General features: G+C 56.9%; 2 protein-coding genes across 4 annotated transcripts in view; one reads left to right on the top strand and one right to left on the bottom strand.

Moving 5' to 3' along the window:
- INPP5J (inositol polyphosphate-5-phosphatase J) overlaps positions 1-7444 on the top strand; it is a 10707-nt gene extending 3263 nt beyond the window's left edge. Inside the window, exons 3-14 of one of the 3 annotated variants that reach the window (XM_027771623.1) lie at positions 58-221; positions 596-709; positions 828-936; positions 1132-1248; positions 1544-1719; positions 2107-2218; positions 2386-2495; positions 2637-2820; positions 5871-6008; positions 6167-6244; positions 6368-6472; positions 6666-7444. In XM_027771623.1, coding sequence (XP_027627424.1) covers positions 58-221; positions 596-709; positions 828-936; positions 1132-1248; positions 1544-1719; positions 2107-2218; positions 2386-2495; positions 2637-2820; positions 5871-6008; positions 6167-6244; positions 6368-6472; positions 6666-7172 — 1914 coding nt within the window. In that variant the 3' untranslated portion in view covers positions 7173-7444. Of the gene's footprint in view, positions 1-25; positions 222-595; positions 710-827; positions 937-1131; positions 1249-1543; positions 1720-2106; positions 2219-2385; positions 2496-2636; positions 2821-5870; positions 6009-6166; positions 6245-6367; positions 6473-6665 lie in introns of those variants that run through there. The other 2 variants (XM_027771621.1, XM_027771622.1) reach the window with 2 other exon arrangements.
- Positions 7445-7728: 284 nt separating this feature from the next.
- PLA2G3 (phospholipase A2 group III) overlaps positions 7729-12308 on the bottom strand; it is a 7191-nt gene continuing 2611 nt past the window's right edge. The window contains exons 2-7 of the mRNA XM_006147946.3: positions 11599-11731; positions 11231-11365; positions 10667-10965; positions 9755-9884; positions 9532-9648; positions 7729-8928 (exon numbers count right to left, since the gene is read on the bottom strand). Coding sequence (XP_006148008.2) covers positions 8715-8928; positions 9532-9648; positions 9755-9884; positions 10667-10965; positions 11231-11365; positions 11599-11731 — 1028 coding nt within the window. The 3' untranslated portion in view covers positions 7729-8714. The remainder of the gene's footprint in view (positions 8929-9531; positions 9649-9754; positions 9885-10666; positions 10966-11230; positions 11366-11598; positions 11732-12308) is intronic.

Raw genomic sequence — 12308 nt, forward strand, 5'->3', positions numbered from 1 at the left:
CGCCCTCCATGTGTCCCCCCCACCGCTGACATGGCTGTCGCCAGGCCTGGCACCCAGGGTGCAGGGCCTGGAACCCAGGGTGTAGGGCCTGGCAGGTGCCTGAGCCCCAACCTTCAGACCCAAGAAGCCCCAACCCCGGTCACCGTCTCCTCTTCTACCTCCACCTCATCACCCTCCTCTTGGTCAGCTCAGCCTACCTGCAAGAGCGATCCTGGCTTCCGGTGAGAGGGCTCTTTCCCACTGAAGATTGTTGGGACCTGAGCTTTGGGACTAGCCATTTTTCCAGGGTAGATGATACCCTGCCTCAGCTTATCTCCCTAAGGAGGGTCCTCACAGGAGGGGGTGTGTTGGGCCCATTCTAGGACTCTCAGAAGACAGTCACCCCTCCTAAGGAATTTGCCCCAGCTCTCAATTAATCTCCCCAGGGGTGGGGGGCGAGGATCTGGTAGGAAGGAGGCCCGGTCCATGTGAGTCCTCCTAAGGGTTTACACCTACGCCTACCTCAATTTATTTTCCCAGAGAGAACCCCTGGGGGCGGGGCAGGTTGAGGGTGAGTGGAGCCCAGCAGTCAACCCTCCTATACCCCTGCTCCCAGGATCACTGTGGTCACGTGGAACGTGGGCACCGCCATGCCCCCGGACGACGTCACATCCCTCCTCCACCTGGGCGGTGGCGATGACAGTGACGGCGCAGACATGATCGCCATAGGGTGAGGAGGGAAGGGTGCGAGAGCCACCTCCTGAGCCCCTGGGGGAGAGATGGACCCTCACCAAAGGAGGGCGCTCCTAGGGCGCCCCTCTTGGCCAACCCCACCCCCGTCTCCCCAGGTTGCAGGAAGTGAACTCCATGATCAACAAGCGACTCAAGGACGCTCTCTTCACCGACCAGTGGACCGAGCTCTTCATGGACGCGCTGGGGCCCTTCAACTTTGTGCTGGTAATGCGCCCCTGACTGCCTGGACGGGCGGGGACCCTGCAGGATTCCCGGCCCCAGCCCTGTCCGCCTCCAGCCCTGCTGGCCTCAGGGTTGGGCCCACTAGGCCCCTGTTGCCGGGTCTGTGAAATAGAAGCAGACCTTATGGACAGGGGGGGGTGTCCAGTCCCGCAGCCGCATTGCCTCGCACCCCTGCAGGTGAGCACGGTGAGGATGCAGGGCGTCATCCTGCTGCTTTTCGCCAAGTACTACCACCTGCCCTTCCTGCGGGACGTGCAGACCGACTGCACTCGCACCGGCTTGGGTGGCTACTGGGTGAGTGTGGGAGCGGGCCCAGGAGAGAAGGGTCCCAGAAGAGCCCCCGGGTCCCCTAGGCACCAGCAATGACCTCTCCCTACGCTCCACCCCTTACTCTGCGATCTCCCCTTCCCCAAGCACCGCTCAACACCACACCCCTTTCCTGTAGGCCTCCTGGCAATTCCTCCCTCCCGCGGCGTCCCAGGGTTCTGCCACCCCCAAAACCTGTCCTCTTCCCCACTTTACGTCCCGCCCAGTACCTCTCCTCCTTGCCTAGGCCCCGCCCATGACCCGCCCAACCCTGCCTCCCCAGGGTAACAAGGGTGGGGTGAGCGTGCGCCTGGCGGTTTTCGGGCACATGCTCTGCTTCCTGAACTGCCACTTGCCCGCGCATATGGACAAGGCAGAGCAGCGCAAGGACAACTTCCAGACCATTCTTAGCCTCCAGCAATTCCAGGGACCTGGCGCACAAGGAATCCTAGATCACGAGTAAGGACGGGGTCGGGGTGAGGCGCCAGAGGAGCTTGGGCGGGGCTAATGGGGTTGCATACCTGCCTCGGTGGAGTTTAGGAAGGGGGCGGGGCCTATGGAGGGGAGTGACCCTACAGATGCTGGAATGCAGGTTCACAGATTGAAGGGGAGGCGGAGCCTGCAGGGTGGCATTTTGCTGAGGGGCAGGACCTTGCTGAGGGTTGGAACCTAATTTCCTCTAGACCCGCCCTCCCCACCCTCCTCTGTTCCTTGGCCGGCTGGAGGTCCTGGCCCACCTACCCACCCACTAGAAGTACCAGTGTTTCCAGGTTAGATGGAGGCCAGGAAGGATCTGAGTTGAACCTTTCCACACGCATGGAGCACTGACCCTCCAACCCTGAACAGCCTTGTGTTCTGGTTCGGGGACCTGAATTTTCGAATCGAGAGCTACGACCTGCACTTTGTCAAGTTGGCCATCGATAATGACCAGCTCCAGCAGCTCTGGGAGAAGGACCAGGTGGGGAACCCCAGCCATGCCCCCCCAATTCCCAGAGCACTCAGAGCACTTGTCAGGTTTCGAACCAGTACCTTAGGGGACAGGTCGTTGCCCTCACCTGCCACGCCCCCTCCCCGGATGCTGGAAGACCCACGAGTTGTTCAAGTCTGCCTTCTGGACCTCCACAGCTCAACATGGCCAAGAACACCTGGCCCATCCTGAAGGGCTTCCAGGAAGGGCCCCTTAACTTTGCTCCCACCTTCAAGTTTGATGTGGGTACCAACAAATATGATACCAGGTGAGCACATTGCTGGGTGGGGCGGGGACATGGGCTGTGGTCTTCTGGAAGACTGTGGGAAGAGAGGCAGGAGACAAGCCTGGGGTCTGTGCCTTGACCTCCCCCAGCCCCTGAAACTTGGGCTACCCCTGCCCACTGCAGTGCCAAGAAGCGGAAACCAGCCTGGACAGACCGAATCCTGTGGAAGGTCAAGGCTCCGAGTGGAGGTCCTAGCCCCTCAGGACGGGAGAGCCACCGGCTCCAAGTGACCCAGCACAACTACCGCAGCCACATGGAGTACACAGTCAGCGATCACAAGCCTGTGGCCGCCAACTTCATCCTCCAGGTGAGTCCTGGTCTCATTCCCTCTTAAAGGATCCCAAGGCCCTACTTAGCATCCATAGCCCATCAGTAACCCCTCAGCCCTTCCCACAGAGTTCATTTGCCATAACGGAGTGTGTGTGGTGGGGAGGGTTATGATCTCTATTTTCAGATAAGGAAGTTGAGGTTCAGAGACACAGCATCACCTGCGGGGGTCACACAGCTAGTAAGAGGAAGAGTTAGGATTTTGAACCCAAGCTGGTGTGATTTCAGACCACATGCCTTTCTTGCTGACCTCTAATTCTCTTCTTCAGAGGAAAGTTTAGGGAAATGTATGTTAAAATTCACATGCATAATCAAACCAGCAAAATGAAAATGTTTGCTCAGACCTCATGTAGCATTCATTCATTATTTTCTGAGTGCTTCTCATAGGCATTTATGAGCATGAGGTAGTGGCTGAGAAGGGCAGTAGAGATATAGAAAAATACAAAACTAAACTCTTTTTTTAAAAAATATTTATTTTATTTTATTTGTTATTGTTATTTTCTAATTTGACCAGAGAGAGACACAAGGAAAGAGAGAGAAAGGGAAAGTTAGAAAGCAAGCTGCCAGGTCCGGGACTTGAAACGCGGTCAGCCATGTGAGAGTCCAGCACCTTAACCTCCACATTACTGCTGGCCCCCAAAACTTAACTCTTAATAGTTACTACTGGTCGTCAGAAAAGTCATGGTATGTTTCTCTCTGTAAAAATATGTGCTGACTTTTTGACAACCTAATCCAATTTAGTAATTGAATTTAGGAGGAGGACCCTGGAGGTCAAAGTAAAAAGGGGAGAGCCTAAAATGTCAGAACTAGACCCGAAAGACCATGCGATCCAACTTCCAGTTTGTTTGTTTGTTTGTTTTTGAGAGTTTTTTTGCTATAGGGCACATGCGCTTGCCAGAAAGAGTGAGACAGAGAGAGAAAAACTGAGAAATCAACCCCCCCAGGGGGGATAGCCATGCTGCAATCCCTTCTCCTCAATTCTCCTCTCGGGATCCTGGGCATGCACACACACACGCCTGGTGTGAGTTTAAACCACCAGGTCCAGGACTCGAACCATGGTCAACTACGTGGGAGTCCAGAGACATAGCTATTACATCAACTGCTGGTCCTACCAACTCCCTGTTTTTCCTGTGGCAGAATCTGAGGCTCCTAACAGAGTAGGCACATGTCCCGAGTCTCACACAAGATCACCACTGGCAGAATCGGGAAGAGCCCATCTTTTGAGTCATTAAATCACTCAGGCCTGAGTATCTCAATCTGATGAGGGAGCCCTGCAGGCCAGAGAATGTTTTTCCTAGTAACTTTGTCACATGGTCAGTCAGTTGGATGTTGGCCAATATCTTCAACTGGGGATGGAAATCTGCCCACGCCTGGCCTCCTGTGACCTTTGGTAAAGAGCTCAGGTGTGAAGTTTAACCCTCAATCAGGAACTTCTCCGTGAGAACCACTCCTTTTAGTATCCCACCTTGTCTTTTATTACTGGTTATTGCCAGTGACTTTGTCCCTTAAAACACATAACCTGGGGCCAGCAAGTGGCGTGGTGGTTAAGGCGCTGGACTCCCACATGGCCGACCACAGTTTGAGTCTCAGATCTGGTGGCTTGCTTTCTCACTTTCTCTCTCTCTCTCTTCCTCTCTCTCTCTGGTACAGCAAAATTTAAAAATAATGATAATAATAATAATAAACCCACGTAACCTGTTGAGTACCTAGTACTTTGGATCAAGCACTTACATATGTCATCCCTGAGTTCCACGGTAGATACTGAGGTGTCCAAGTTCTCCTCCCCATTTTACTGGTGAGCGGAACTGAGGCTCAGAGAACTTAAGTCTCTTACCTAAGGCAGCGGGGACAGAATAGGGCTCAGCAGAGACTTTGACCCTGCAAGGTCTCCAAGGGCATTTTCAATGAACTGCCCTTTCCAGACACTATTGTCAGGAACTCAGGGACAGGGAGAGGGTGTGCTGGTTTGTTCTGGAGCAGCTTGGCCCAGCTCAGGAAAGGAAATCTGAAACCAGATAAACAGAGGCGCAGACAAAGGCCTGAGACTGGCACTACCTGAGTCTCTCCCTGAGAGACAGAGGTGGAGCCAGCAGCATAGCTGCTTGTCACCTTGGCAACTCCACCCATGCGGGTGACCCCCTGGTCAGCCTGCAGTGCCCCTGGGGTCAGTGCAGAATACTCCTGGCTCTAATTGCCCTCTTGGACTGTTGACATGACAATAGTTCATGCCTCTTAGCACTTCGATTCAGAGAGGGCCCAGCAGCAGGGCTGCCTGTCACCTCGGCAACTCCACCCATGCGGGTGACCCCCTGGGGTCAGTGCAGAATACTCCTGGTTCTAATTGCCCTCTTGGACTGTTGACATGACAATAGTTCATGCCTCTTAGCACTTCGATTCAGAGAGGGCAGGGGCCTTGCCTGAGGTCACCAAGAAAATTAGCGGCAGGGCCTGGAAATGAACTGAGACCTCCAGGCTCGCACTCAGGGCTCTCCTGGCCTGCTCAGGGGTGTTTAGCTTACCCCAGAATACCCAGTGCTTCACCGGGCTTTTCCTGTCTCCCTTGTTAGCTTAAAGACAAATTCTTTATTGAGCAGCTACGATCCTATTGGAAAGTTTACAAGATGCTTTGCAAATGATTATCTCATTGAACCTGCAGAACAGCCCCAAGAGTTCAACGACAGCTTCTGAATTTACAGGCAAGGGCACTGGCATTCAGAGGCAGAGGAACTCACCCAGAGTTGCGCAGCCTGTCCGTGGCAGAGCCAGGGCCAAATTCAGGATCTGCCAGCTTCAAAGCTGTGTTCCACTCACTCTCTGAGGCTAGCTATGGGCAGGAGCCCTAGAATGGAAGGCAGGACGCTTGGCGTTTATACTAGACCTGCTCTGCCTCAGTTTCCCCATCTGTGAAATCGCCTCCACGGCCCTTTCCGTCTAAGCCCATTCACACTGATTCAGGCCCCGGAACCTTAGGTATGTGAGATGCGAGGGAGTCTCCCTCACATCGGCCCCTGCCCTGCCTTGCCGGGGCAGTTTGCCTTCAGGGACGACATGCCGCTGGTGCGGCTGGAGGTGGCCGACGAGTGGCTGCGGCCGGAACAGGCCGTGGTGAGGTACCGCATGGAAACGGTGTTCGCCCGCAGTTCCTGGGACTGGATCGGCTTGTGCCGGGTGAGGAGGGCGTGAGTGGCCTGCGACTTGGGGAGGGGCGGGCTGGAGGAGCAGCTGGGCACCAGGTGGGGCCACTGGCTTGTCCAGAGTTCGATGGCACACTAGGTGGCTGCTGGGATCTGACCTCGGCGTCATGTCCCTCATTCCTGTCACCCCAGGTGGGTTTCCGCCACTGCAAGGACTACGTGGCTTATGTCTGGGCCAAACACGAAGATGTGGATGGGAGCATCTACCAGGTACCAAAAAGGGGGGGGGTGTTGGGAGGAGCTCCTTACCCGTGGCACTTTGGGACTCAGTGTGGGGACTCCTGAGTCTGCCTCCCTGACTCCACCTTGGGCCGATACCCTTGGGCCCACTAGGTGACGTTCAGCGAAGAGTCATTACCCAAGGGCCACGGTGACTTCATCCTGGGCTATTATAGCCACAACCACGGCATCCTCATCGGTGTCACTGAACCCTTCCAGGTAAACACGCTGGACTGCAGTCAGGGATGCCAGGACCCTGCTGGAATGCCACCGCCTCTGCACCCTGCTCCATGCCCTCATTCTAGTAGTCTTACTCCCTGGGTCTGTCAGTGGGGAGGGCTGGGGTGGCTCCAAGAGGCCTCAGTGGCCGGATTGGGGAGCAGAGTGCGCCAGTGACCGGGATTGCCCCCAGATCTCGCTGCCTACCTCGGAGTCCACCAGCAGCAGTGCAGACAGCTCGGGGACCAGCTCGGAGGGTGAGGATGACAGCACTCTGGAGCTGCTCGCACCCAAGTCCCGTAGCCCCAGTCCTGGCAAGTCCAAGAGACACCGGAGCCGCAGCCCGGGCCTGGCCCGTTTCCCCAGTCTTGCCCTACGGCCCTCGTCCCGGGAACGCCGTGGTACCAGCCGTAGCCCTTCACCCCAGAGCCGCCGGCCACCGAGGGTGGCCCCTGATAAGAGCAGTGGTAGCAGCAGCCGGGGCAGTAGTGAGGAGGGACCCTCTGGGCTGCCTGGCCCCTGGGCCTTCCCACCAGCTATGCCTCGAAGCCTGGGCCTGCTGCCCGCCTTGCGCCTGGAGACCGTAGACCCTGGTGGTGGTGGCTCCTGGGGATCCAGTCGGGAGGCCTCGGCCCCTGACAGCCTGTCTCCCAGCCCCCAGGGTCAGCAGAGGCTGGAGGAAGGGGGCCTGGGGCCTTGAGGGCAGCAGCGATGGGGGCCCTGGTGGCCCCCCCTCCACCTTAATCTTCCACAGACCCACCTGCCTCTCCTGCTGCTGCTCCAGCTGTGTCTGTCCCTGCCACTCTATCCTGGCCAGGGGTGGCCAGCTGGGTTTTCCCAAACTTCGTCCTGGCCCTTCAACTGTGACAATCAGCAAAGCCCTACTTGGGGTCCCCATGTGGGATGGTGGGGAGCTCTGGCAGATGTCCTGATCCTGGTGGTCCTCCATTGGGAATTAAACTCCAGCCTCACTCCCGTCTCCTTTCTACTTGCGAACAGTCTGGGCGTGGGACTAAAAAGGTATAGACCAGCAGATGGCATAATGGTTACATCGCTGAACTCCCACGTAGCCAACCGTGGTTCAAGTCCCAGACCCAGTGACTTGAAACTTACGCCAGGCAGGTGTGTATGTGTGCCCAGAATCCTGAGACAAGGGATTGCAGCATGGCCATCCCCCCGGGAGTTGATTTCTCATTTCCTGTGTCTCTGGCAAGAGCATGCACCCTAGAACAAAAATCTCTCAAAGAAAAAAAAAAAAAGTATGGATCAAAGAGCCAACCAAGGGAGTGACAGAGCTGACATTTACCGGGCACCAGCCATATACACGACCCATGTCGTCTCTTCTCATCTGTACCACAGCCCAGTGGGTTCGGTGCCATTCTTAGCCCCAGTTCACAGGTGAGCAAACTGAGGTCTCCAAGAAGTTACAGCAGCCTTTCAAACTCAGACACAAAGCACAGACTGGCCGTGTGGGAGGGAAGGAGCGCTCACTCGGTGCTAAGCGTCATCATGCATTGGTACATTTCATCCTCAACAACCCTGTGAGGTAGCTCTCGTTGAGGACCCTCCTTTTCAGAGGAGAAAACAAAGGCTGAGAACTGGGGAGAGGAGCCCCTTGCCCAAGGGCATGGGGGAGATTTGAATTTAGGTTTAGGCCAGGAGGAATGATCCAGGACTGGGTTAGGAAAATCACAGCAGCTAGTATAAAAAGGGGCCCCCTGGGAGGAGGAGTTAGGACGTCCTCCGCAGACCCCCCACCTTCCTATACCCAGACACAGGCACTTCTGTGGCATCTCTTAAACTCCCTGCCTGCTGCCCCAGGCCTTAGCAGCCTGGCACTGGGGCTCCCCTCAGCAAGTTCTTGAGAAATCGCTTTTGCAACATGGGCATGCATGCACCTACTCCTGGTACCTCCCAGGACTGCTGCAATAAGTTACCCTCCCCGCACAGTCATCCATACATGAAGTTCCCCAGCAAGGCTCAAGCCTGGAGCATCAGAATGAGCCTCCCAAACACCATATCCAGGCACAGAGAGGTTGTGTCACCAGCCCAGGATCAGCCAGTGCAGCAGGTGATGTGGTTCAGCATTTGAGGACTCCCGCTCCCACTGTCCTGCCTTCTAGCTGTCCACAAGAGCCTCTACCATGCCTCGGTCTCACCCATGGAGAGGAGGTGGAGAATTCCAGGGCCCAGCAAAGCCAGGAACAAGGTCCAGGCTGGTGCCCAGGAGAGCTGACTGAGGTCACTGGCTCCATGATTTCTGCCTCCCGTCAGGTCTTTGGGCTGCCTGGGTTAGCTTCAGGCACTGGTCATAGAATGACACGGGGGCTCCTGTGTCCTCCGAAGGCCACACCTGTCCCTCAGCTGTGCCTGTATCCTGGAACTGGAGTCGCCTTTGCTGAAGCCGCCGCAAGTGCTGAGCTGACACCTTGATGGCCCTGGGGTCTCTGGAACAGCTGTGGAGAGAGAGGAGTGTGGCAAGTGGTTAGGGCTGGCTGGGTCCCCCGGCGTACTCTGCACACAGGAGAAGGGCAGGGTTTGGGCCAGAGTCACCAGCAAGGCCGGGTTATACCTGAGAGGGTAAATTAAACCTGGGTTGGTACCCAGAGGCCTGGGTGCTGCCACTCCCTGGTTGTGGACACCTGAGCCAATCTGGGTCTCAGTTTCTTCACCTGGGCAATGGGAAAGGTAACCGGAGTCTGCCTTTGAGAATCAGACGCTAAATGAGATCGTGGGTTGGGAGTAAGAGTTAAGTATTTCATGGTGTGCCAGGCAGGCCTTGGGCTCTCTAAGTCGCACACGCCATACCCTTGGTTCCTACAACCGTGTCACAGATAAGGAAATGGAGGCTTGAAAGGTAAACTAAGGTGCCAGGGACACACAGGAATTAAATGACTGAGCCAAGATGTAGCCCACACAGGCCAACTGCAGAGCTGAACCCCGGGCACCAGGGGGCAGAAGCATGATGACACGGGGAGCTCGGTGGACCCACCCCCCACTCTCTCCCCAGGCCACCCTTGGAAAAAGAACCCATCCCTGCCAGCTCTGCCCTCACTTACCCTTTGCCCTCTGCACAGACCAGTGGAGGAGCCAGCTTGAAGCAGGTCGTGCCCAGCAGCTCCCAAAGCACACTGGTGCCCGCAGGTAGGCCATGGAGCTTCGCGTTGCGCGCCAGACTGAGGACAGAGGCAGTCTCAGGCTGGGGCAGGGCCTCGCCAGCCAGGTACCCCTCCCTGTGCCTGGCAGTGGGCAGCCCGTCCCCAGGGTCCCAGCAGGCCTCACCGGCGTGTGCAGTTACAGTGGAAGAGGGGCTCCTGGGCTGCGTTGTGCAGCTGGAACTTGGTTTCCTGGGGCCCAATCTGGTGCTCACACTGGTCCAGGCGGCGGAAGCTGCGGCAGGCCCGTCGGGGACCTGAGGTAGCAGGGGGTGGTGAGGTGAGCCCAGTCCACCAGGGAGGCCCCCACAAAGCCTACTGCCGTCCAGGAGAAACACTAGCACGTGTGCTCAGTTAAACACAGTCTCCCTCAGTCTTAGGCTTTTTGTATTCTAATAAACATAGTCTCCCTCAGTCTTAGGCTTTTTGTATTCTCACAACCATCCACAGGGGAGAGTGGTCCTCTCCTCCACCCCAACCCACCCCCCCACACACACACAGACACATACACAGCAGGGCCACCACTAAGGAAGCCCCCCAACACACACACACACATACACAGCAGGGCCACCACTAAGGAAGTTCAGAGTGTGAAAGTAGTCAGGAAGGGCTTCCTGGAGGCAGAGACTGCTAAGCTGAGGCTGGGAGAGGAGAGGACTCCAGACAGAAGGAACAGCATGTGCAAAGACCAAGAGCAGGGAGAGAACAAGCTGCTCTTGAGGAACCAAATGAAGTTTGTGAAACTGGTAGGGTCTGAGGGGTCAGAGTCTGAGGGTCCCTGGGTGCTGGGACATCTTTAGCTAAGATAAAGAGGAGCCACAGTGGAGGGTGGGGAGTGGGGCTCGGCGGGGAGTTGCATGGTCAACTCCTTGGATTGTGAACACTCCTTGCTGCTGTGTGATTTGGCAAGGAATTGGGAGACCCCGGGAGGCATTTGGAGCAGGAAAGGAGACAGCACACGGACCCCAACCCCGCACATGCACAGAGGCAGGGACACCCCCTCCCATCAAGAACCCGCAAGGTTGGGTTCTGAGCTCACCTCGAGGTTTTAGGCTAGCCTGTGGGCCCTGGCGGTCTGGATGGGAGCTCCCTGGTTGGGCTGTGGGTGCCACATCAGGCCTGGGAGAGGCCACGGAAGCCTGGAGGGCTGCGACGTTGGCTTTGCTGGGATGCTCGGACCCTTTCAGCTGCTTTGAAGGATGCTGCTTCTGTTGTGCTTTGGTAGCAGCTGGGGGTTGGGGGCTAGGGGTCAGGGAGGTGGCTGGAGAGTTCCAGGATGCATTGTACTGGGTCCTGGGCTGGAGGCGGGCAAGCAGCGCCGAGCCATACTTCCTGCACCTGAGGGTGATGGTCGGTGGCAATCGGTGACCTGAAATCCCCCTCCCAGAAGCCCCAGGGTCATCTTCATGGAGACCCACAGCTTTGCTAATCCCTTCTCCCTTCCCACTGGTTTTGGGGGGCCCCCAAGGATGGTCTCCCTCCTGGGCCCTGCCCTGAGGAGAGGACAAGCCTGAAGGTCAGACAGACAGCCCTCCCTCACCAGGTTTAGGGGCCAGGCAGCTCCCCTTCTGGCAGGGAAGGGATCAAGGGGGCAGCCACATACCCGCCCCACCAGTACCACGCCACACAGGCCTCCTGCTCCTCCAGCACGAAACAGGGGGTCTCCAGCACGTTGAAGAAGGCCACGCCCACGATGTCTGAGATGGAGTCACGCTGGTTCCTCAGGCATTGCCGGAATCTGCCCCAGAGCCAGCACTCAGGTCCCTGGACCACAGCTGGCTCCTCCCTGAGCCCACCCTGCCATTGCCAGCCAGCTAGTTTTGGGGTCCATGAGCCTCTTCTCCTCTCAGGTCTCAGCTGTCCTACCTGCACCCTGGGGTCCTGGCTGCCTCGTCTTTGGGATGCTCTGGAATCCCTGTGTCTACACACAGGAACTGGGTTACTCTGCCCCGTCCCTGAGCCCCCGCCCACCTGGCGTCACAGTCGCAGTGGGAGATGGTGTGGAATCGGTAGTTCCGGATGCCGTAGTTGTACTGCAAGGGCGAGATGTTCTGTGGACAGAGGTCATGCTCCCGACAGCAGAGATCGGGGCCCTGGAAGATCCCTGCAGGGAAGGGAGGGGGCGCCAGCTCAGCGGGGTCCTGGGCACCATCCACCAGCTATGCCCACCAGCTGGTGCCCACTAGCAAGAGGGCAGAGACCTGGTTCTCACCCCAGCCCTGACACAAATGCCCTGTGTGGCCTCAGGCCAGTCACACCCTCTGTGAGAATCACGCTGTTTCAAACGTAAGAGCCCACCCAGGATGCAGCCCCTGTGGGCAACTCCAAGTGTCAGGCACCCACCCACCCATGTGCACACGGAAAGGTCTTCCACAGGGTTAGAGTCAGCCCGCAAAGTTCCCAAGCTCACGCCCCAAATAAAACTCCCGAGGTATGAATATGTGTGTGTGGAATGGCAAACAGGCTGGGTGCAACCTTTTGCACTGGCACAATAAGGTGTTGCCAGGATGCCAACCTGCTCCAACTCCAGTGCCAAGTCCTACCAACCTTCCACACATGCACACAGACAGCTGTACTGAGTGCAAAAAATAAATAAATAACAATCACCCAGGTTTACCACCATCCGAGTGGTATTGCCCTTCCGCCCACCCGGGTTCCCACCCACAAGCTCACAGCATTCC

This window comes from Tupaia chinensis, unplaced genomic scaffold (assembly GCF_000334495.1).
Source record: "Tupaia chinensis unplaced genomic scaffold, TupChi_1.0 Scaffold000226_1, whole genome shotgun sequence".
Taxonomy (NCBI): Eukaryota; Metazoa; Chordata; class Mammalia; order Scandentia; family Tupaiidae; genus Tupaia; species Tupaia belangeri.